A 25,602-nucleotide genomic window follows, 5' to 3' on the forward strand; every position below is an offset into this window, starting at 1 on the left:
AGATCAAGTCTATTTCATTTGAATTTATGATACCATAATTTGAGGCCTTAAAGGGCATTATAAGACAAATGTATCCACAATATATTAGGGAAGCATACAACCCCTCCAACATTAGCATTCTTTTTTTCTTAAAAGCAAGAAAATAAATCCACCATGAGCAATTTGGCCATGGCCAAAAGCAGCCAAATTTGGTCCTCTTTAAACAGAACAGATATGCTTCCCCCTCAAGTAAACACTGGTCCAAACCAAAACAACTGGACTGAAACCAACTTTTTGAGGCCCTCTCAGTCTGCAGCCAAACAGACTCCGATCCGGCTGGCTCCTAGTCTGGATATAAACTGGTCTTGGTTTGATCCAACTGAAGAAAACAAAAGTCTCTTTGGACTTAACTAGTCGCCAGAGCAGTGTACAAACTAAAAAAAAACAAAACAAAAAAAACTTGATACGATGTCTGTTGCTTAGCAACGCATCTGCAGGTCTCCTCCGGCTTGTTGGACATAATACCAGATTCTGTTCCAAAATTATTAATAAATTGTCGTGAAGTCAATGTTGAATGAGCTGCTCTTTGACACAATCATTTGTCAGCTGTTGTAACAGAGCAAAGATGCAAAACAGAGGTCCTGAAAGCAGGATTCCTATTGAGGTTTTCCTAAATTTTGCAGCTTGTGTTCTATCCAGCCCCAAGTCATTTTGTCCAATGGAAACAGCGGTTTTTTGTAGAACTTATAATCCACTTGTGAAAAATGCAATCTGAAAGCAAACTAAAACTAACAAAACAAAATGATAAAGTATGCTTTTAGCAGACCAAATGATTTTCCTAGTGTGAATACATCAAAAAATAAATCTAAAAGTTTCTTAAGGCAAAACATATTTTGAAGTTTTAAGAAACCTTAAAGACTGTAGACTGCCTATTTGAATTATGTAGCATTAAATGTACAACTAAAATGCTGCAATAACGTTAAAGCTCGGCTTACACTGTGTGATTTTTTGTCCCTTTTCAGGGCGACTTTCCAGTCGTGCGAGAATTTTTTGATTGGGCCGACTTTCGGCCTGATTGTGCATCGTGTATTGTACCGAGGGTAACGAGGGGCGATCAGCCTCTCACGACCACCTCCAAATCAGGAATCGTGAGGTCGTTTTCGTAGTAGCCACGTTTGTTCAGCCATGCCTTTGTCCAAATAAGTCATCGCATTTTCTTTTTAGGGCTTTCAGCGCAAAATTGCACAAATTGCCAAGGCAGCATGTTTCTCTAGTAAATGCTAAGAGTTGCTCAAACTGTCAAAAGTCAGACCATCTTTAGGTTAATTTCCATAATTCTAAAGTGTTCAATTTCTAGATTTTTTGGGAATGTTTTTACAAAATAGTGAATATTTGACTACAAAATATTAACCTTTAACTCCCTGTGTTACAATTTGGACTCTTCTATTGATTCTAAAAAAATCATTACAAAAAATGATGCTGAAAATAAAAAATAAATTTAGGACTTTAGGACCATTTTACTGCTTTTTTTTGGCATCTAGACTAAAATAAGTCTGCTTTATTTCCAAATCTATAACTGTTTGACTTGGAGGGATTTATTAATGAGGACTGAAGTGTCGCGTTGAAAGTAATGAAATTGCGCCAATTTTTAAATTAGTGTGAACTCAATTGTTAACTGAAACACTGTGCTAATGAGTAAAAGGTTACGAATCTATTTGTGACACGGTAAAAATTAAATAATTTTTTTCCCCAGCTTTTTTTTTTTTTTATTATTATCATTACACTGTCACAAGTACAGACCAACGGAATTAACTCTCTGCTAGGGTTGTCACGATACTAAACTTTTCAACTCGATACCGATACTAAGGAAAATATTCGATACTCGATACCATTTTCGATACCACAAGGATAAAAACAAAGACTCCAAAAGTCTACAGAAATATTTTTAATAATAAATAAAATACAATAAATAAACACAATAAAGTTGTATGCTGTGCATAATATTAAGCAAACTTGATAAAAAACTGCACCTCTTACAAAAAAAAAGTCTGAAACTGAAAAGTGCACAGAATTATTCAATCACACAGTGTTCTGAAAGTGCATTGTCCTCTATTCTGCACTTTAGATGAATGACTGCTTAGGTGCCACTGGTGACGGCACTGTATCGATACTTTTAAAAACGAGTATTGTATCCGGATACAACATTTCAGTATCGATACTTTTTTGAGTTTCGATACTTTTGACAACCCTACTCTCTGCATTTAACCCATCCCATAAGGGAGCAGTGGGCTGTCATTGTGCAGCTCCCGGGGAGCAGTGTCGGGGTTAAGGGTCTCTGCTCAGGGAGTCAGTAGCAGTCTGTGGGAGCTGGACTCGAACTCAGAGCCTCAGGAGTCCAAGTTTTATGCCCTAACCACTAGGCTGCCACTCCCTCATTAAGGTTGAATCATAAATCAGGTTGAAGTCTTTTAAAATTAGTTCTTAATATTTTTTGTTTAAGAACAAAATGAGACAGGAAAAAAAATCAGTTTTAAGAGTCATAATTATCTAGACTTGGACAGTTAGGAAAGCAAACTCCCCTTGTATTTTAATTGAGTATATGAATACTTGAACCACCAAAAGCATTGAAGTATCATCCCCAGACAATTGATCCAAAATGGGAAATAAATAAATTAATAAAACATGCTTCAAAGGAAAGTACTTCAACCTGATGCAGTTAAGCACAATCCATGACCACAAACACTGCAAAAAGGGATAGAATTCAATCACAGGATAGAGCTTGATGGCCTAAATTCCTAAAACATAAACCCATGTAAATGGGCGGTTATCGAATAATGCACAGCAAGATAAGAAATAATAGGACGCCACTTTAAGAAATACCCTTTACATTTGATTTTATCGAGAACAGGATGAACTAGAGGTCATATCGCCAGGGCTGCATTCTTTAAATTAAGGCTTAAAATCAGCAATGACCAACACTTTATATGGCTTTGCGTCAGCTTTTTTTTCTTAGCAGAGTTTCAAACGGTTTGTTGTTTTACTGTCATATGTAGAGCTATAATAATTTACAAGAGTAATAGAGGAAATAAGCACATTATTAAACGTGAGAATGGCATCTATTCCCCTTAGCTGTGATGGAGTATGCAATGTCTGCATAGTGCATGTGTGGAACTGTCAATGTATATGTGTGTATTTTTTTGTTTTTAGTTGGTCGTGGGAGGTGAAAATTCAAAAGCGTATTGAAACATCTTGATTTTAATGATATCTTAGTTGAATTTGTGGTGTGTCAACCTTATGGACTCAAAGCCACAAACTGTAGTCTTATTAGTATTGTGGTCCAAATATGAAATTTGCAATATCCTACATTAATTCTTTAAATTGATCAACTTTCACTTTTAACATTGATACAGGCAAGACAAAGTCAGGACCCAGATGGTCAGATTGAGATATTAAAATACTTTCATGTATAGGTTGGAGAAGCTGTCACCTGTCAGGACATTTAGTCAAAAGATTTTCAAACATGAAAAGGAACGAATGTATAGGACAAAAGCAGAGTTGTGTAAACATATTTACCCAGCCTTTTTGAAGCTGTGTACAGTTTGTTTCCATCTGCACTGCACTTCTATGTGGTTCTAAAAGTCAATGAGATTGTCAAAACTTTAAATGATTTTGATGTCACATTTCTTAGGGGGTCAATGTTTGTTTTCTTTGTCGTTTCCCATTCTGAAGCATGTTTAACATCATTTTAACAGGCAGAATATTTACACCAGTAACGGCCTGATCTTCAAAATGTTTGCATCTCTTTTAATACATGCAAATTTCTTTTGCACATGCAAAGCTAATCTTCATATATGACACAAAAGGATTTCCATGTGCTAAATCAGCGGGCTAATTTTTTTGTGTTTGAATTGGAAGATCATATTCCGATGACCAGGATATGCAAATGTACATACCAACTGCAAATCAATTTTTTAAACCTGAAGGTTATTGCGTATGCATTTCATGCATGTACTTTTTAAAAATGTTTTAAAGTTAGATGTAAACTCACCTGCAAAAGTTTGCGTGGTCATTTTGGCCACAGAAAGTTACACTGTGCGATTTTTTGACCCAATTCGGGACTTTTCAGTCATGCAAGAATTTTTTGATCGGGCCGACTTTCAGCATGATCGTGCATCGTGTATTGTATCGGGGGTAACAAGGGGCCATCAGCCTCTCACGACCACCTCCAAATCAGGAATCGTGAGGTCATTTTGGCCACAAAGCAGTCACTGGCACAATTCCAAACAATGCAGTGTGTTCATATGTGAACATAATTGGTCTGTTATCACCTATACTAATTTGGAAAAATTACGTTTGTGCAGGCCGGCACAAATTAATACAGCAGGAAGCAATTCCACTTGTCAAAAAAAAACTAAAACCAAAAATACCAAAAACTAAATTTGAATATCAGAGAATGTTCTAATAAACAAAGAGTATTAACAGCAACCAGAGAACAATCAACACAGAAACTGTAAAGAGATATTTGGGAGTAATATCTAAGAAGTATTAGAAACAAAATGGTGCATAAAATTTCCTGTCCCAGTAGCACTTTTTTGATGTTTGCCCAGTAGTATCCCAAAGCTTAAGTAAAAATTTGAGCTTTTGGGTCACAATTTCAAAAATACCATGTGAAATATAAAACGTTTATCAAAGAGAGGTGACCATGGTGATGGCAGAATCATATTCTGGGTTTTATTTTAGTTATCTCTAACTTGGATTATCGGTGGATAAAATGGTGCACATTTAGATTTAAAAGAATAATCTATTAGCAATTGAAAAACTCTAAAGCTAAAGTGGGATTTGAAGTGCTAGGATGGAAAAGACCTCAAGCAAACACCCTTATCATCAACAACTTGGCCTACGCAGGGAAACATTAAAGTTGCAAAAATAACTGACCACAGTCCAGAAATAAATCTCTGGTTTCTTCTTAAGTGAGTTACAGACAAGAGTCCTCACATCTTTTCCAAAGGTGGAGTGGATAAATATTTCCAAAACAAGAGCAAACTGTGATTTTAGTGTCCACTTAAAGCTACAGTGTGTAATAATTACAGGCATATAAAGTCAGAAATTTAATATATTATACATAACTATGTTATTTATCATCACCTATGAGCTCAGCCTTTTAACCATAATATTTGCGTTGCCTTAGAATTCGTTATTTATAATTACATAGGAGCGGGTCTCGCAGCCATGGAGGCTGACATCTTTGCGCTACGGCAAGCGCAGAGGCAACAAACTAGCGATTGCGAGATCTCCCATGACGCTCAAAAATAACTACGGCAAGTTGAGAGAGATGAACTGAGACGGTACTGAACAGTAGATGGCAGTATTATGCCTGAGAAGCGTTTAGTCTGCCTGAAACCAAAGAAGAAGAAGAAGCAGGTATACTGCGCCTCAGTAACAAGAAAGGTGAACAAGGCGGCAGGCGTGAGTGACTTTGCAAACTGTTTGGCACTGTGTGGCCAAACATCAGACGAATGGAGGATCATGCCTACTCTGTATCACAACGAAAAGCGGCGGACACCGAACCCCCGTCATCTAAGAAGCGGAAACACGACGAGAATAAACGCAAGCGTGACAAGAAACGGCAAAAAACACGGATCAACATTGGCACGGCATTTACACGATGGAAGTCACTGATGGAGGAAAAAGGTTTTCAAAGTGACGCTCAAGTTGCCAGTTTTCTCTTGGACAGGTAATTAATCCTACACACACAATTGTCTAATATCACTGCAGTTTTTGGAGTACAGGATGCTCAGACCTGTCTAAAACAATAACATGCTGCGTGATGATGCTGTTACTCTCCAGTATACTTATTCAGCAACGTCCCTGACGTTTCACAGGTAATGATTCAGTAATTTTCTGTAAAATAATTTTCTGGATATATACCTCGGTTACTTCTCTCCGGCTCCTTTGGAGATCTTCAAGCCTTTCCTCCTCTGCTCTCACCCCGCTGGCTCCCCTCTCTCGCCTGGCCCTAGCTGCACGGCCTCCCTGCCTTCGCCCTCGTCCTCTCCCTCTCCCTCGCGTTGTAACCCCCGTGCCACCAAAATGACTTGGACTCTGTAAACGGGGGATATATATTCTTCCAGCGAACACAATCTCGCTGTTAAACTAATGACTACAATTACTTCGTCTGTTTATATCACCATGCAAAGCAGCTCACCAAGACGTCACAACGATGTAGAAAAAATAACGGGTATATTTATTATCTTAAGTCTACATGAAATCTATACCCTACACAGACTAATGAAATACTATCTGTAAAATTATCTATGTAAACAAACCTCATCACTTGAGAGGGTAGGTGATGTGGACGTCGTAGAAGAAATTTTGTCCCGTAACGCTCGCCGTACTGTTGGGGGGGAGAAGCGGTGGGGGGGAGATGTTCATGTTGCTGCGGTCTGTAGTCTGACCGCTAGATGTCGCTGAAAATTACACACTGTAGCTTTAACAGAAATCCAAGCTTTGATTGGTTGGAAATGTTGACAAACCATTCTTATATTTAGACCATGTCAGCTTAACCAAGAGGAAGGGATTTTGCAAAAAAGATTTAATAGAATTGTAAAGTAAGTTAAACAAAAGAAAGCACTCACATTAGCTTAGGCCCAATGTCTTATTAAAAACCAAAACAAAACACTGCTTAATGAGGATTTGGAGTTTTATAACTTCCCAACATCTATCAACTAATCTTATTAAGTTGGGAGGGGATCTAATAAACCTAATATTTTCCTTTTTTTTTTTTTATAAATAGAAATAAGAAGCACTCTACAACTGTACAGCTAAGCTTTGGGAGAATACGCATTTTTTTTCCTTTCTTCCCTTAAAACCTTTCGACAACTGTAGGAGAACAGCAGCACAGGAGATGATTAGAGCGATTCCTCCACAAATCTGCTTATAATCCTCCCTTATCCACTTTTACAGCGACGAGGTTTCAAGGTTTATTTGCTATTAATCCATCCCCATTTACCTCCCAGCAGCCCTTTGAAAAGTTGTGACAGCAGAAAAAAAAGCTAAACAAAAAGTTGGGTTGGGCAGAGGTTAGAGATACACGTGTTAAAGGGAGCCCAGACCTTCTCTGTCATTCCAGGCTAAGGGTGTTAACGGAGTGTCTGTTCGCGGCTTTAAATAAAACCAACAGCGCAGCCAATGGAGTGCAGAGTAGCGTGTGTTGTTGCTTGTCAGACTGAGGGCCATTTCAGAGCAAAGCTGCTTGTTTTCTGGGTTAGCGTACCGCGGTATCTCCGAGGACCAGACCAGCTGCTGCTCACATTCATTTCACTTCCCATTAAAGGTGAAATAAATCAGAGTCCCCACAGAACCTCTGGAGAAAAAGAAAGCACACACACACACACGCGCACGCACACACTCATCATCATCAGGGAGAGGAAGTTGGACTTGTGCAAACAAAACTAAACACGTATTAATGCCTGTGTGTGAGTATGTGCTAGAAGGTGCCTGCTCACAGCATAACCTGGATGGCATGCACGCAAAAATGTCAGAAAAAAAAAAAAAGAGGAAATGCTGTGGATGTGTGAGTGTGTGCGTCTCTCTGCATGTGTGAGTATCTGACAGAGCAGCGATGAGAGTGACTGGGTCTGTGTGAAGGGGGGCTATTTCTGGCGTCTCTCTCTTTTTTCCCCCTGCTGCCGCAAAGAAACACGATCGGCGTCCGGGAAACGAGAGCTGGCAGCAAGCAATCATCTGCCTGTCGCGCACACACCCATACACACACACCACTCAGACAGCACCTCGCAGCGCTGAGCAACACGCGCCATGGCAACGGAACAGCCGCAATTAGAGGCGAAGAGCCTTTTCCCCTCCATCGAGGGAGAGACGGAGAGCAAAATGAAAGGAAGAAAGAGAGCGGGAGAGAGGGGGGAGAAGGGTGTCAGGAAAAACAGCACGGCACAGGAAAGAAGAAGGAGAGAGCGTAATAAAGAAGTGAAAATGAGTAGGAGCAAGGCAGGGACGGAGAAGAGGGCCGAAGGCTAAGAGGTGAAAGGGTGAGCTTGAGCAAAGGATGAGGGATTTTCAAAACAGGAGGTTGCAAGACACACAAATGGGAAAACCAAGATAAAACATGAGGGGGAAAGAAAGGATAAGAGGTTAGATGAGAAGGGTGGAGGCGTGCGGTGAAGGAGGGGGGAGGCAGGCTGTTTCTCCTGTGTGAGCCAGGCTAATGAAAGATGAATGAGGGAGGCAGCGGAGGGAAGGAGAGTGTGGCTGCAGGCGATGCCTGGCTGAGCCTGCTGCGTGTGTGCATGTGTGTGTGTTTCTCTATGGCCTGACCGGGTTTGCGTGCACGCAAGAGCCGAGCGGCTCTCGCAACAGGGATGATATTGTGTATACAACATCAAGAGCAAATGGTCAACTATAATAAACACACATGCAAGGATCATAAACACGCAGGAGCTCACGAACAGTACGCAGCACTCGGTGGCGTCGGCCTGCCACCACCTGTACGCGTGCAGTCAATCATTAGCACTCGCGCGGCATCTCCGAGCCTCGCTCACTTATTCAGACCCTCCATCTATCATGCTGTCAGTCACTCTTTGAACCCGTCTCTCTGCGCCCTCCAGAGTCTGTGCTAAATCCCTCATTTGCCACCTCTCCCCATCTCGTCCGATATCCCACCCAGCCATTCAGTCTATACTACCATCCAGCCATCAAATTGCCTCCTCCCTCCCTGACAGAATTCACCTTTTCGCCTGCCTCTAATTGTTGTGCCGAACATCTTCGGAGTGGTGGGCGAAAGGCACTTCAGCGGCTCAGAGGAGAACTCCTTCCCGAAGCGTGGAAGGCAGTCAGACAGAGAAGTCATCCTGAACTCGATTGCACTTCCTCCTCTCGAGACTGACTGCCTTTCCTTCTTCATTTTTCTACAGAGAGCCTCTTGTGCTGTCTGGCATTATTCTGCCGACAGCCATTCTGAACTTTTTCCTGAGTAAGAGGAACACTTGTGACATGAGTTACAGATTTCTGTGTAAATCATAGGTGAGGCATAAAACCCAAAGGAGAGTCAACCTAAAGGGCTGGTTATTCTCCCGCAGCAGTGTGTCGCAGGTATCACACAGATATTTTTGATTTATGCTCAATATTGAAGCATGGTCTGCGCTATAATTCCATGCCACAACGCAACAGGGACAATCACGAACTAGCTGTGTGCTAGATACGGCCGAGGCAATGAGGAAGTGGGGGCATATTTGTCTGACAACGGAGGGACATGAGGGTGAAAAAGAGCAGGGATCCAGATGGAAAAAGGGTCCAAGCATTCTCGCGCACCTCGCTCTTCTAGCTGGTCCAACTTCACGAGTCGTTTTCCGCAATGGCGGTCATTCAAACAAAACAAGCCAGTAAGGTACCAAACAGCAAATAGGCATAGTGTAGAGCGCATGTAGATTTGACCAATCGGATGCCTCCTGTCTGCGGCAGTCTCTGCTGTCACTTACAATTTGGGAGAGGTACAGCAGAGTGGGGTCAGGGATGTTTCTGCGTTTAGTGCGACACCTACGCAGACGACCTAATTAAGAAGTATAAATCAGCCTTAAGTCATTAACTAGATGTCACGTTCACTGAGGTTTGTTGGACTATAAATGATACTTGTAACAATTATGCTTTTTGCAATAAATATTAGATGTCAAAAGGTCAATTTATTTGCCTTTAAATGGTGCCACATTTGTAAGGAAAAAGCATTTGTGAGCAGTAGAGCTGGCTATGGCCTGCAACCATGCAAAACTTGCCAAATCTTTGTCTATGCCAAATGACTTTTGGTGGAGGACCGGGGATAATGTGGGGCAGCAACTCAGTCATTGGAAAAAGGCTTGGCAACATCTAAGAGAATCTCAGTGCAGAGATAAGAAATGAATCTGCAACCAGTGGCATTCCCACATTATCCCTTCTTCAAGGTATCAATGGTGCCATCCAAAGAGCGAGGTTTCTTAGAGACAACCTCCATTATTTGAGAGTGTAGAGGACAGAAATCACCACTAAGGACCTTGTCTGTTAAACCAATATTCTTTCAAAAAACTGTAAATTGGTTACGCTTTGTCAAACTTCAACCATCCAACTAACAGCATAAAAATAGACTTATGGCAGAATAGGGTGTTTGGCATTTGCAGAAACTATCTGGTCAATTTCCACAGGTGCAACCCTCTTATGGAACTCTACAACTAAACCCAGTAAAATACATTTCCCACCAGTTATATGGGTAAAAAGGAATAGTTGCTCTTGGAATAAGTTTGTCAAGAGGCAATAGCACAAAAAAAGGAGTAACCGACCAAACACAAAGTACAACTGATGCCCTATGACACAGAGTCTAGGAATCCATTAGCAACCTACTCCATCAAGGAGCATTAACACTTTCCATAACAATATCCATAGCTGGAAATCCTTTACCTCCTTTTTCAGCATATTTCACTCAAGCATGACAACGCTTTAATACCACTACCATACCACCATGGTGCAATGGCACAATTAACCTACAAAATAAAATTAAAAAACGACAATTCTGAATATGACTAAAGCAGTGCTAGGCTAAAGCTTCATATTTTCCGTGACACCTTTATTTTCTCTTGATTAAACACCCTCTGGAGGTTAAGGACAACTTTCAAGAAAAAAAGTTATTGGAATAAGTTGAAGAGAGGCCCAAGCGGCTAACCGGTTGTTTAGTCTCCAATTAGGAAGCAATTAGAGGGCGTGTATAATGAGGTTTTGATTACCTTTCAATATCTAATCCCTAAGATATGCCAAGTTTTTCAAAACATTCACATAAAATTTCAATGTAAAAGGGTGCAAGAAGTGCAAATACACTTGTACATGCCATGTGCTACAGCAAACACATTAAAAACAAGGCGAAATAAAATGCCAAGTCAAAGCAGAGCAGGTCAGTCACCCATAGTGCTTTTAGCATCTTCATTATTCAACAATCATTACTTCCATTGTTTTAAAATTATCTTTACATGACCAATTGGTTAACAGACACCATAGCAGCCCCCCTCCCCCCATTTGAAAGTAAAGAGTGGAACCATCTGTTGCTCAACTCCCCATTAAAACTGCAGGGGTCCTGTAAAAACCAATGAAAACTTTAACTTGATTCCTTGCAAACCCCCATGCAAATTCAAAAATGATCTTATGGTAACATTTATTTGAAGTGTCACGCTGTTGCCATTTTATCTATTAATTAATTGTGAACAATTGTGCAGCATAGATATAACTTTGCAATAACTTTAAATTATTCCCTTTTAACCTTCTTTATTCATACAATGAATTCACCTTATTCAACTTTTTTTTTTTTACCATAAGTAAATTTTATTTATAATCTTAAGGACTCAACCAGTGTCTGTACTCAAGCTTGTTCCAGTAAAGTCTTATGACACTAAAGACACACATATTAGCCTCAATCTCTCTCTAACAGCTTGTGTTAGGTTGTGAGCCCAATAAGTGGCAGTACTCAATTAGAAAATAGAGCAAAACAACAAGAAGAAGACGGTGGTAGCAGGTAGTGGCCGATATCCTTGATGACAGTGTGACTGGCAGCCAGACAGTTAAAAAAGATGTCTGGGTATTTTTAAGGGAACAAGGGAGACAAAAGAAGCAGCCAATGCTTGTTTATAAGGGGAATCCCCGCATTTATATTTGCATCCTGACTGGTCTGTAAGCAGAGCTCCTGAAAACCTCCAAAAGCTGAGTTATTTTTGATGAAGGCATTAAAAAAACATCTAAACTCTTATGGATCTAAGATAAAAGTTAATCTTTGCTGAGCATTTCTATGAATAAGATGATTTTTCATCATTATGACCAAGCTTTTTGAGCATTTGAATCTGTACCAGTGAGTACTTGTCAGTACCTTTACTCATACTTTGGTTGGAAAATTCTGGTATTGCTGCATCTCTACTAATCACAGTTTTTACGGTCAGTTTTTGTCACTTTTCTCTGAATATGCCAACTTTTCTTCAAAATCCTCCAAACCAGAGTCAACTAAAGCTGTTTTCTTTCCATAATCTTCCGAGCAGCCAAAAAGATCAAAAGCTTAAATTCAGCACTAAAAGCAAACCACACAAAAAAAAAAAAAAAAAAAAGATTTTCAAGACAACATAAAACCAGAGCAAGAGCATAAAACAAGATGCAGCTTTACTCATTAGGGTTATCAGATTCTAATAACCGTTTTAAACCAAAGTTGTGACTGAAAATAATTTGATCATCTAGTTCATGCTTCTCTTTTAGTGGTTCATTGTTTTCTGGCGCCCCTCAGGCTAGCAAAGACAAACTTTGCTTTGTTAAATGAGAGCATGTGATTAGCTACCCAGAAGTGTGGAAAAATAACTAATCTGCTTCATAATAGACAAAAAGAACTTCCTTATGTTTGGTAAAATGACATAAAAATAAACTGATCTGTATCTACTCTATATGATTTACGTTGATCACGAGGTCAGCATAGGGTTAACTGAAGGCGTGACTCCCTTTCCAGACCAGCAAAAGCTCTTTGTGCATTTGCATGACTGGTCAGTGTCATGCGTGAACTTTTTTCTTATTATTTATATAAAATAAGAAAATAAAAAATACGCTGGAATATGTCAACAGGCACACCTGCTTGGCACAGTAACAGCAATGGAGGAGGGAAGCACACAAGGATCCTGAGGGACTAAAGCAGCCAGCGCTCACCACCAGGATAAAACCCAAACAAAGAGACATCCTGTTTCCTGGAACACAACACTGCTCGACTCGCGGCACTAGGAGCCAGTAAACACAAGCATTCACACAAACACAAAATCTGTCCATCGTCGGCCTCTGAGAAAGCATCTCCCTGTTTCGTGCTTGCTGCCGTGCGCCTGCTGACGCCACCGACGTTGCCTTCGAGTGTTTTTGCACATGGGTTCATCCTTGTGAGCGGCTGTGGCTAAAAGTGTATGTGTGTGAGTGTGTGTCTGTCTGAGAGAGAGAGAGAGAAGGATGGTAGGGAGGGAGAGCAGATGATAGAGTAGGCTTTAGCGATTCCCTGGAGTGTGAGGCAGCGTTTACGGCACTCTCAGAGCAGCCAGAGTGATGAATATTTAAAGACGTGCCTGAAAGAGCAGAAGGAGGGGGAGCAGGGCGGGTGTGCGCCTGTTTGTGTTTGGATGTGATTGCGAGCGCAAGGGAGGTTTTCTATCAGCCCAGTTTGAAATTGGGTAGAAGTATACGAATGTACATATAAATGCACCTCTCTTTTTATTTAGCAGCTTATTTGTAGTTTAAAGTTTTATAATTTGATTTAAATATGAACTAAGATATGCAGAGAGGTTTTGGTTGTATGTATAGGAGCAGAAAGCATATGCAGGCTTAGATATACATTCAGATGAGCTGCATGTGTGCACCTCACACAATGCCGCCTGCGGCTTGGCGGTCCATCTGAGGAAGGATCATGGAGCGATCTCCGCTGCTCGACCGCGCCGCCCGAGATATAAACACAGGCACGTTCGCTCGGGCGCAAACAGGAGGTGTTGTCACATATCCGCCAAACATCAGCTGGGCCCCACAGATGCATGCGGCTCTGCGATCTCACACAGCAGCTGGGTGTTTAAAGACATGACATCTGACACCATCCTGGCAAGCATTTAAAGAATGTATGTTAATTGAAAAAAATAATAGAAATATCTCACCTGACGATCAGTGTGACGTTTTAATATTCCAGCTAATATAGAATAAAATCACACTAATTGCCATTAACTTCCCACTTGCCAGGTAACCATTTCATTAAATCTTTACTTTGACCCATTTCTTTAAGGTTTTTCAGATTATTCTTAACAATACAGATATTTTGATGTGAAAAACGTGCTTAACTGGGTTGGCTATTTCACTATTTTTAAGCATCTGGAGAAATATAAATCATTTTAAATCTATAAACATTAAAACATTTTATATACTTGAAAATATTCCATCCAAATTTTTTTCAATAATGAGAAATGAGATTTTAAAAAGTATCTGTTTAGAACAAACTCAGTGGTAGCACCCCCCCCACCCACCCCCCACCCCTTTTGGTACCCCTAACTCTTTATAGTATCTGAAACTGAACATTATTTTTAAATCAGACCATCCTTCAAGTAAAGCATGACATTCTGATTATAAACACAGCCTCACACAGTGTCCCATCTCTTTTAATTAACTAGGTATTTTAGTGGAGAACTATCTTTGTTTATCCTTCTAATGATATCCACCTTGCTTTAATTTTTAGAGTTCATATTCTTATTTCAAGTTGTAGACTTTTTTAGAAATATTGCAAAGAAAAATGACCTTGCACAATGAACCAATATTTTCACATGTTATGAGAACCATCTCCCTTCAATGTTGTTTTTTCTTGTTTTTAGGCAGAAGTTTTTTTGCCTTGCACTTGTAAAGAACTACAGCAAACCATGGCTTTATGGGGGTCACCAAGTCTCCATAGCAACCTTTGGATTCCATCTTCATCCCAGCTGGTTGAGGTACCATGTCCTTCAACAACAAACGTAAGCACTTATTTATTACGCTTGCACTGTTGATGCGATACTATGAGCTTTGGTCAAACGGGTCCTAGTTGTGGTTTAGTGCATCATGAAATCTTTAAGTACCAAGATATTTTGAATAAAACTGAAAAATGTGCTATTACGGTATTAAAGTTTTTGAGTAGAATTATGAAAGAAAAATGAATACAGAATGAAATCATCAAACACAAAATCATCCTTCAATTTTATAATGTAGGAGTTTGGCCAAGGGAGAGAGGAAGGATTGGTCAAAGACCCCTCTCACTGCAAGCTTAAAAAATAAAATAAAAGGTTACCCAGTTGGTATTTGGGGGTTTCAACTTAAAAGTATGAAGAGAAGGGTTACAAATAATGTATTAGTTGACTTAAAAATTAGTTAGTCAAAAATATGTATTTCTTTCATATAAATGCAGGAAGTTATTCATCTATCCTTTTTAGTATTAGATTGTGCAACTAGGATGAAAGAGGAATGCAAGTTTGTTGTACACATATTCAGAATATTTCCTATAAGAATTTTTCCAAAAATGTATAAAGGATAAATTAAGAAGAGTCCGACCAGTATCACACAAACTGACTGAAAATCTGGGGGAAAAAACAGGTCTTAAAAACAAAACGGATGTGAGGGTAAACCCTGCATTTTGCCTTTTCAGATTCCGTTTACTTGCTCAAGCTGAGAAAACACCACAAAAAGACAGTGGGCTAGTCAGAGCAAACCACGCACCAGCCTACACAGACACAGAGGCGCGAGCACACATCCAGTCGCTCTGAATGCGAGATACTCTGAGGCGCAGAGGCAAGCAACGGAAGGAAGGGACTGACGAAAGGAAGGAACGCAGGAGGGAGAGAAAGAGAGAGGGAGCTCATCCTGGGATGCAGAAAGCGGAATACAGTGAGATAAGAGTTAATGTATCCCCCCCACACACGCATACCCCTCCTTCAGCCCTCCTGTTTGGCTCTCTTCTTTCTTCCTCCCTCCATCCATTCCTCCTTCCCTCCTCCTTCTCCTCCGCCCCCTCCCCGTTCTCTTTGAGGGATGAATAATAACTGCTGCTCTGAGATTTCCTCCCTCGTTTTTCAAAGCGCAGAACGGAGATGTGGAAGGTCTGCCTGGCCCGGATTGCGCGTGTGCGCGCAGACTCACAAGCATGGGGCTCGCGCCGTACAACACACAGATGCATGCACACTTTGTCTTGTTCTCGCTGCTTGCCTGGAGCAGGGAAATCAGATCTCCTCTAGAGAAAGGCAGAAGGAGGGGGGGGGTAGGCTTTGACGCTGTAGGCAAACCATACAAAAATCCCCTGCAAGCCCGTATAGGTCTATAGACACCACAAAACCCACAGGCAGTATCGAGGGAAACCAAGAATAACTAGCAGGATGCAAGCTACCTCCTGGAGTGACAGGGTGAACTCAAGGTTACAGACGCATCGCTGGTTCAAGCTCTGCCGCCAGGGCCAATTTATATGAGCTGTAGCACCCTCCTTTGGGCTCATAACTCTGATTGCTCAAAGGAATCAAGCTCAGACAAAAAAGAAAAAGACAAACAACATCAGAGAAAGGCTTGAAGAAAGGGGGGTTGACTGGTCAACAGAAGCAAAGTACGGACCGGCTACCAGCACCCAACAGCCATATGCCCATCCCCCCTGCCTGTTGCTGCACACTGTTTGATCAGCTGACTAAAAGAAAAGTAACATTACAGACATTTGAAGTGAGACATGCTGTTTTTTTATTTAACGAATTTAAAGTGTGCAGAAGAGTGACACAAAGTTTTCCCTCATGGTTAGCAGGTGTCTCAGTGAATGAACTCGGACAATGCGGGGACTGATCACCACCTGCAAACACGCCAGCAATCTAGTAATGTTACCCTTTGCTGTAAACTTTGAGGACATGACTTAATCTTCAATTTAAACCTAAAAATCAGATCTAAAAGATAGATTAAATTGGGGTTGGATCCACTATAATTTTATGCTTCACGTGCAAGAGATCTAGCAAAGATGCTGCCGCTTGTGGCTTTAACTTTTCCTTCATCTCAACCTCTGAAAATATAACAAATTCAAGTGCGGGCTTTGAGAGCAGTTGAGGGTCCATCCAACTGGCTAAACACATTATCATTATGCAAACTATGAATGCCTGACACCTAGAAAATGGCATCCAAGTAGTTCCTCTCCAGATTTCCACTTTTGTTGAAGCAAAACAGGATTTTGTAAGAGATGAACGCCAATCAGCGGTGCTTGACAAGCAAATGCAATTCGGAATTAACCACTGATTGTTCTAAATTAAAAAAATGGACCATCAAAATATTAGTCGTGTAAGAAAGAAAATCTATTCGGTGTAATATTGCGATATTTTATTAGATGATGGATCTGAATGGGTCTTAAATGTTAAAGAACATTTATAGGTAAACATCATTTTCATCGTCTTACTTTTATATAATTCGTAAACCCCAGCCACTAGTAGGCAGCGCAGCCCCCAACAGCCTATTACTCAGCTGCTCTACACCAGCCACACCAGAGCATCAACTAGATCTCATGAGGTCTGCCGGATTTACATAATTATAGAAATCGTGTGGTGATACGTGTATTGTGGTTTATGTATCGTCTCTCCAAATTCTTTCTGATTTACTCACCTAAAACTTATCTGAACAAAGCTAACAGCTGTTTTGGGAAAAATCCAAGAACAGAATACAGCTTCTGTGAGTGAAGGCAACAGTAAAGAATAGAGCAGGTGACATCAGCTATACAGTCATTAGTAAATGTTAAATTTCAACATGATTTAAAATGATTAAACAGTCAAGTTTGACCATGAATTTATGCAGTCACATCAGGCCTCTTTCATTGACCTTACTCTTCAACAGGTTCATAAGATACTTGAACTCCACTTGAAGCAGGAACTCTCCTCTACCTTGAAGAGATCAAGACACCTTTTTCTGATTTAGAACCATGGCCTCAGACTTGGAGGAGCGGATCTTCATCCAAACCTGCTTTGCACACAGATGCAAACTGCCCCAGCACATTGGCAGTAGGAAGCCAGCAGAACTGCATCATTCACCAAAAGCCGGGTACAAAATTTGCTGCTCAACAAACCAGACCCCTCTGTCCCTTGGTTATACCTTGAAACCCTGTCCATAAAGCTTTAGAACAGGACCAGAGACAGAGGGAGGCCCTGCCAAAGTCCATCATGAACCGAGACCAGGTCCTACTTAATGTCAGCAATGTGGACAGGACTCCACCTCCATTTATACAGCATCTAGACTGGCCCTATAAAAGGCCCTAAGCCTGTATTTCTGAAGTGCCCCCAGCATTACACCAAAAGGGACACTAAGGCTACGTTCACACTGCAGGCCTTAATGCTCAATTCCGATTTTTTTTGTGAAATCGGATTTTTTTTGCGTGTCCGTTCAAACTTCCAAGTATATGCGACTTGTATGTGATGTACTGTGTGAACTGAAAGCGTTCAACCGAAGTGTCCCGTATGCGCACTCGAGGACGCAATGACGTCACATGTAGCAAGCGTCCTCAGAGTTTGCGGAAGTAAACATGACTCGTAATACCGCAGCGTATATTGCGTTCTTTAAGTTCTTCTCCAACAGGAGCAGGCACATTACGAACGAAATCTTTTTAAGAAGATCAAAAAGAAAGGCTGGAGGCTCTTGATTTTCCGTTGGCATTGGATCCTGGAGCGTTTGTATCCCCGATCGGCTATTTCTCGGGAAATGTTTTCAAATATCCCCCGGTTCCGCTAAGACCCTTCGAGTTTGGTCTGAATCGAGCTATCTTTCAAAATATGAATTAAGTCAGCAACCTCACTTTCTCTCCATTGACTGCTCTCTGTGTTATCTTCCGCCATGGTTGTTAGTTTTTCCCACCTCCGCTTAGTAGGACGCAGATTAGTAACGTTTAGTAACATTTGTCAAGTATCAATGACGTGTAGGTCGGATGAATGCGACCTGGCCGTACAGACACAGGTCGCATTTGAAAAGATCAGATACGTATCGGATTCAGGACCACATATCCAAGTGGCCTGGGTCGCATTTGAAAAAATCTGATCTGTGTCGTTCAGACTGTCATAAAAAGATCAGATACAGGTCACATATGGGCAAAAAAATCGGAATTGGGTCACTTCAGGCTGCAGTGTGAACGTAGTCTAATATCTTCTGTAGGTCCACAATGCACGTGTCCACAGGTTGAGCACACTACCATGAACTCTCGAGCACCCTGCAAAGGGTGTGGAGTTGGTCCAGTGTTCCACTTCTGTAACAAATAACCACACTGCTCTTCCCGAAGCAGAGGTTATACAAACAGCCAGTTCTCGGCAAAAGCACCCTGGCATACGCCTTCCCAGGGAGGATCAGAAGTTTGATCCCCTAATAGTTGGAACATTAGTCTCTCTCTAGTCCCCGTTCTTGTGGACAGGGACCACCACTCAGGCCCACGAGTCCAGGGGCAAAGTCCCTAAACACCATTCACTGTAAAACACGTGTGTGTTAACCATGCCAGCCCAAGAACAGATCACCTTAGGTCCAAAGACAGAGAACATGTTCCACTCAGACTTCATGTCCTCAGCCTGGTACCTGATAGAAGCTCTCCAAGAGTTGGGGATTGAATATGTAACTGATCAAGGGACAGGCGTTTCCAACACACCTTAACGACTCGCTTGGGCCTGTTGAGGCAGTCCTGTTTCCTCCTCTTCTGGCATATTTAACTCATCACCTGTTGTTGATCGGTGGACAGTTCTGCCCCTTTCCTCAGAAAATAAGACTACAGTCAATCATTGACCTCCCACCTAGGGTGCCCTGTTGCTAAGTGCACTGATGAATACCCCTAAGTGAACATAGTGTTCATTATTAACAATCTATGACTTACACAGAGGTCCATTAAGAAAACACCACTCCAGTCGAACAAAGATGAAACTGATCGTCAGATGGTTACCAACAAACCCAAAACCCAGGCCTGGATATGGGGTGAGGTCCTGCCTCTGCTGTACCAATGCCAATGTTACTTGCCTCATTTATGTGGTCTTCATGAAGACTTTTAAATTGCTCCTCATCTGGCCTGTTATCTAGAGCCAGTTTGCCATCTGACCCCCCCCAAACACATCATGTTAAACTGGCAATTTAAAGATGTGTAGTTCTTGTAAACACTTGCTATGCACAAGATGGACAATGATCCAAAGCCTATCTGAAACTATTCCTTTGAACGAATGGTTTCTGATTGGCCTAGTTACAGTTAGAGCACAATATGCAACAAACTTGGGAAGAGGATTGTGGTCTAAGTTTATCCTGAATGAATAAAATGGAATACAGGAACTTGCTAATGCTTGATGGAATCCTAATTAGAAAGCTGCATATATATATATTAATAATTAATATATTATGCATTGAATATTGCTATCTTTATCTAATTTTAAAGTGTGTTTAATGATCTGAAACATTTAAGTGCCACGAAAACAGTAATAAAAGAAATCTTTGTGCATTCAAGTCAAACTTTCTATTTTACATTTTCAGGGATAAATACTTTGATCCCGTCAAACTGTGCCGATCCTAAAGGTTACATCAAAAAGACTCTCCACCCAACATGGTAAACAGCGTACAGAAGTCCATGTGAAAGAGTAGAAAGCGCAAGAGGAGCCGCGACGCTGCTCGGAAATCACCAGCCAGGTTCCGAGGAGAGGGCTTATTTATGCAAACAAGTATACAAGCACGCACAGTAGGAATCTAGACAAGCCTTGTAAACAAACACACACCCACACCGTAAAGCACACAGGGGAAGCGATGTGAGAAGCAGACTGTGAAAACTCTAGTTGTGCCCGGGCAGTGCTAACACACACACACACACACACACACAGATCAAGAGAGAGAAAGAAGCTGAGCCAGGCTGGAGAGCAAGAAAGAGCAGGAGGAAGACGCCGAAGGAGAAAGGGGAGGATAAGAAGGAGGCAGAAGTGCGAAGATGTGGGTGTCTGGTGCTACTTTTGCGTTGCCAAATGAGGGCAAGTGAGTGCGAGAAAGTAGAAGGAGAGAGAGAGAGACGTGCATGGTGAAATGATGTATAATGACTCGTCGATGCATGCATGTGTGAGCGAGGAAAAAAGCAGGAGCGCTTTCCCATTTCAATTCGCAACAGCTGGTGTCGAATTAACACATTTACCAGTGAGCATTTGGAACAGATTAAAATTGCGTGTGGCGTCTGACTATGTATGTGTGTGTTTGCAAGTGTGGCAGCAGATGAGGGCCAAAACAAGAGCGTTTCTGTGTGTATGTCTGTGGGAGTGCCTGCCGATGGATCAGGGCAGGCAGAAACGGCATCGAGACAGGGGCGCCAAGCAGAGTGAGAAAGAGAGAGCTCTACCCGCCGGCTTTAGCTGCTGCTGCCCTGGGCCGTCTCTCTAAGCCCTGTTTAGGAGGCTTTGGAGCTCAGATAGAAATAATCCCTCACTCAGACGCACACACACACACACACCAACACACCCCGATGAGTGCTCACAAGCAGACACAAGCGGGGTAAGTAAGCAGCGCACACAGTTGAGGTGAACAAACACTCGTGCACTCTGCAGCAACAAGCAGCGACAACACATTCGCCTTGACACATAACCATCCACCCACTTTACACGCACGCTCACACACACACACACACACACACAGAAAAACAAACGCTGAGCGAGGCTGTGCGGAAGCAGAGCACAGCGACATCGGCACGGCACCGTGACAAACACTTTACACACTCCGGTACTCGGCCAAGGGGAGGGAGGGAAGGAGGGAGAGATGCTGGAAAAGAGGCGAGGAGGTGGAAGAGGATATGAGGCAGGGAGACGGAGAGGGAGGTGAGTGAGAAGAGGGGGGGGGCTAACAAATTAATAGGAGCCGGGGATATATACAGCCGGCACTGCTGCTGCCACCACTGCTGCTGCTGAACCAGGGGAGGAGGAGGAGGATGACGACTACGAGAGAGCAATTCATTCCAGTTTTCCCCTCGTTCATTCTCTGGAGGAAGGCAGAGCGGAGCAGAGCGAGAGCGTATTTGCTCAAGAGAGGGAGAGAAGGGCTTTGTGTGGAAAAGTGCAGGAGGAGGAGGTGGTGGTGGTGATGGGGGGTGACATAAAAACACAGTGGCAGAAAGATGGAAAGCCAGAGCTAGGAGGAGTAAAAATATGGGGGCTATAACAGACTTTTAGAGCGTAAAAGGGGGAGAGGGGAAGCGAGGGAGTGAAGGGGAAGGAGAGCAGGGAGGTTAACACAGGATGCCGTTTGTCATCTTCATCAGCCGACAGCCCGGTTGGAGGAGGAGGAGGAGGAAAGGGAACGAATGGAATAGAGGGAGAGGTGAATGGAAAGAGGAAGGGTAAAGGGGTTGAAGGGGGGAGGGGGTGCTGTTTGAGTCGGAGCCTTTGAAAGACGTTGACCCTGTAATTGACCTGTGTCTCCGCCTACATCGCGGTGGCGACAAGCAGAGCCGCTGCAGCTAATCACTTAGTAACCCTGACCTGTCAATCACACCGGCTCAGGGAGGGAGGGAAGGAGGGCTGGAGGAAAGGAAGGTAAGGGAAGCAGGGTGAAAGAGTAATAACAGCGCTGGGGGGGTTATCATTAACCGGACCTCCTCTCACCAAACCTCGACTGATGAAGCTCCCGTTATATAAAAGGCAATAAAATGCTTTATTCCTTCATCCTGCTGTCTCACACACAACTCGCTTTATAGAACGACGCTGAAGTATTTGTGAAAGTTCAGATAAGGAAGAACAAAAGAGCAGATCTGCAAAGGTAAGGAAGGAGAAAGGATTGTGGAATACAGCAAATCAAATGACAGGGTTTATGCTGAGGACAGGTGAGAGGGAGTCGCTACCTGTTAATGAGGGGGAAGATGGACACCAGCAGGTAAACGGAGGGATACCACTTTAGCGGCTTGATCTCCTCAGCCAAAGACACCTGGAGGAGAGATGAAACCAGGATTAAATGTACAGAGCAGACACCACCCTTCATGCAATGCCTCGAACCCCTGTCCCACAGAAAATTCTGCACATTTCCTCAATTTAAAATGATAAAACTGACCGACACTCTGCTATTCATAGTGAAGACAAAGAGGATAGTTAGGTTTAACTTGTTTTTTGCCATTGAAAATTGAAGTGTAGTACACATAAAAAAAAGTCGAATCTGAAAGTAAACTAAATAAGAGTCAATGCAACGGAGTAGAATGAAAATCATCTAACTTTTAAATCAAATCCACTACAAAAACTGGTTCATGAATTTATCTTTAGTAGAATTGATAACAACAGTATCTTCAGAGGTTTGCCTACAAACTCCATCAGACAGCTTCAGGTGATCCAAAACACTGCTGCTCACGTTCTCACTAGAACTAAGAAAGTAGAACACATCAGCTGAGTTCTATAGTCCTTACATTGGCGCCCTGTTGCTCAGAGAATAGACTTTAATATCCCCCTGTTAGTCTATAAATCACTGAATGGATCAGCACCTCATTGCAACAGATTTGCTGTCAGTGTATCAACCTCCCAGACCACTCAGGTCTTCAAGTTCTACTCTGTGCGCCCAGAACTGGAACCAAACAAGAAAAGCAGCATTTAGTTCCTATGCTCTACTTATCTGGAACAAATTCACAGAAGACTGTAAAAGTGCTGAAGAGAGTTCTTTTAAGTTAAATTTCAATTGTTAACTGATAATTGAAGTATCATTTGTTTAAGGTTGTGGCCTACCTGTTTTATTAGTTTTACTACCTGCTTTTATCATGTTTTATCTTTATTCGCTTTTATTCTGCTTTGGTTTTCTTTCTATTTTATTGTTTTATTCATGTAAAGCATGTTGAATTCTTTGTATTGAATTGTGCTATACAAATAAACTCGTCTGGCCTAAAAAAAAATTGATAGAAATCCAGCAGTTCTGCAAACACTATACATGTTTTTTTAGAGAACATCAGTGAGCAAATAATACGAGGAACAAGGAACAAAGCAGACAGATTAGGGAGGACATATGGAAGAGGTTTACAGGCGGGACATAAACTGCATTTAAGAAAAGAAGCAGCCTAGAGACCCACGGTGAGCCTGGAGGAGCTGCTGATATCCAAAGCTCAGGTTGGAGAACCTGTTGACATTACAACCACTTGTTGTGGAGCCGAAAAATACAAAAATACAAAAAAAAAGACAATAAAACTAGGCAGCATATAGAGATTTAAAAAAATATCAAGACATTTTTCAAAAGAGGTATAAGATGAGTCTAAGTTGTTGTGTTATGGTTATTCTTTTACATAAGCCAAAAAAGGTTGTTTTTGGCAATTTCTGATGTTTATCTCCAGTAAATCTTTACTTAATGAAAAGAGAAAACTGTATCACCATTTAGCTTCAAAATATCATCTGTTATTTTTGGTCCATACCTCCGAGTTCTAAAAAAAAACATAGGTTAAGTCTTGTTGAGAATAGGAAGATATGACAATCTTTTTGTTTTTTGCTAATCTGCAAAACCGTTTTTAAAACCACATGTACAAAAAACCACGTATTTCCATTGTAAAATAGTGGCAGCATCATGCTGCAAGGGTTTCTTTTCTTTTCTTCAGCAACTAACATGGAAATAGGGACTGGGAAGATGGATGGAGCTAAACACTGGCTAATTCTGGAGGAAAACCTCATAGAGGCTGAAAGGATTCAGTGCTGGGTCAACTCTCAGCAGGATGGGACCCCAACCATACAGACCAGGCTAGGGATAGATGGTTTCAATTAAAGCATATTCATGTATTAGAATAGTCTAATCAACGCACACAGGGCTGATGAATACTGTTCATAGATGATGAAGTCAAACCGACTGAGCTTGAGCTTTTCTTGGAAAAAGAACAATAGAAAATATGGATTTGTGGATGCAGAGCTCTGGTCAGAAAAAAAAATAAAAACAAAAAAACACCCCTGGTACGCCACACTCTTTAGAACAGTTGTAGAACAAAAAAAATCTAGCGTTTTCCATCCAGGTGCTAATCATTTTTTCTTTTCTTTTATTTTTTTCTGAGATTTTAAATGACAAAAATTCAGTTTTGTGGTAGCAAAAGAATATATTTTTGCAAGGTGCCACACATCACACAAGCACACGCAGTCAGTGCCTTAACGTGTTCGATCAAAGCACCGAGGCAAATAGCAAAGGCCAATTAGATCCTAATAAAATATTAAGCTGCAGATAATACACAATATCCACACAAGTTATGAGAAGAAGCTGGGATCCCAATTAAACCGGGGGCTAATACTTTGCAGTTGTGTGAAGCCAGGGAAGAAACGCAATATTGCGGACGAGCAGGCAGGAGGGCAGGAAGATGCAGCAGCAGCTAAAAGTCGAGGAGGGTGGAAAGAGCTTGGTGCTGGAGAGCTTTTACAAGCCGTTATCTAATTCCCGGGAGAGGAGGACTCCTGCATCCGGAAGAGGCTGAGCAGAGTGGCCCCTGGATCGATTTTCTGCGCTGTTGTTGTTTTGTTGTTTTTTTTGTTGCCCCCCTCCCTCCCTCCCCACACCTCCTTCAGGCTAGGATGCAGCATCCTAGGCAGTACAAAGTCTGCCTCCCTTTTTTCCCCCTTACACTCACACACACGCACACACAGAGGTTGAGCCAGCAGGCAGGCCCATGAGCTCCGGTCTCTACCCCCACATGCTGGAAATTAATTACTCACCAGAAAGACCCTGAGGCGTGCAGGCTTTGACGCAGGCATTCTAAACAATCCAAACAAAAATCCGGTGGTATTTTATCTTATATGTCTGTGTGCTGCACAGGCTGTGCGTGCAAACACCGGCTGCTTATGATCAACGGAAGGGGAACTGGTCGTATTTCTGCATCACTGTCTGTGACAGCAGAACCCGAAGGCAAACGCTAGTTTTAGCCCTATTAGTGTCTGCTATTATGGGACTCTCTGGCCTCAGTGGTCATGGCAAGATCTGCTGATTGTCATCCTAACTTCATATGTCATTGGATGAGTCACAATGGGATAAAGGAAGGGATGCAAAGTAGTATGAAAAATACTGAAAAACAACGCTAAAAATGCTTTGAAAACTGCATCAAGCCAGGTAATCTCAAGCAAGGAGGAATTTCAGCAGGCAGCCAAACAGGATGTA

The 25,602-nt window shown here is 41.8% G+C and overlaps 1 protein-coding gene across 3 annotated transcripts in view; it reads right to left on the reverse strand.

Annotated features, from left to right (window-relative positions):
- Positions 1-25,602, reverse strand: part of si:dkey-100n23.5 (cyclic AMP receptor-like protein A) — a 97,906-nt gene that overhangs the window by 30,352 nt on the left and 41,952 nt on the right. For all 3 annotated transcript variants that reach the window (XM_038299653.1, XM_038299651.1, XM_038299652.1), the window contains exon 11: positions 22,352-22,434. In XM_038299653.1, coding sequence (XP_038155581.1) covers positions 22,352-22,434 — 83 coding nt within the window. The remainder of the gene's footprint in view (positions 1-22,351; positions 22,435-25,602) is intronic.

This window comes from Cyprinodon tularosa, unplaced genomic scaffold (assembly GCF_016077235.1).
Source record: "Cyprinodon tularosa strain WSP-4 unplaced genomic scaffold, ASM1607723v1 ctg432, whole genome shotgun sequence".
Classification (NCBI taxonomy): domain Eukaryota; kingdom Metazoa; phylum Chordata; class Actinopteri; order Cyprinodontiformes; family Cyprinodontidae; genus Cyprinodon; species Cyprinodon tularosa.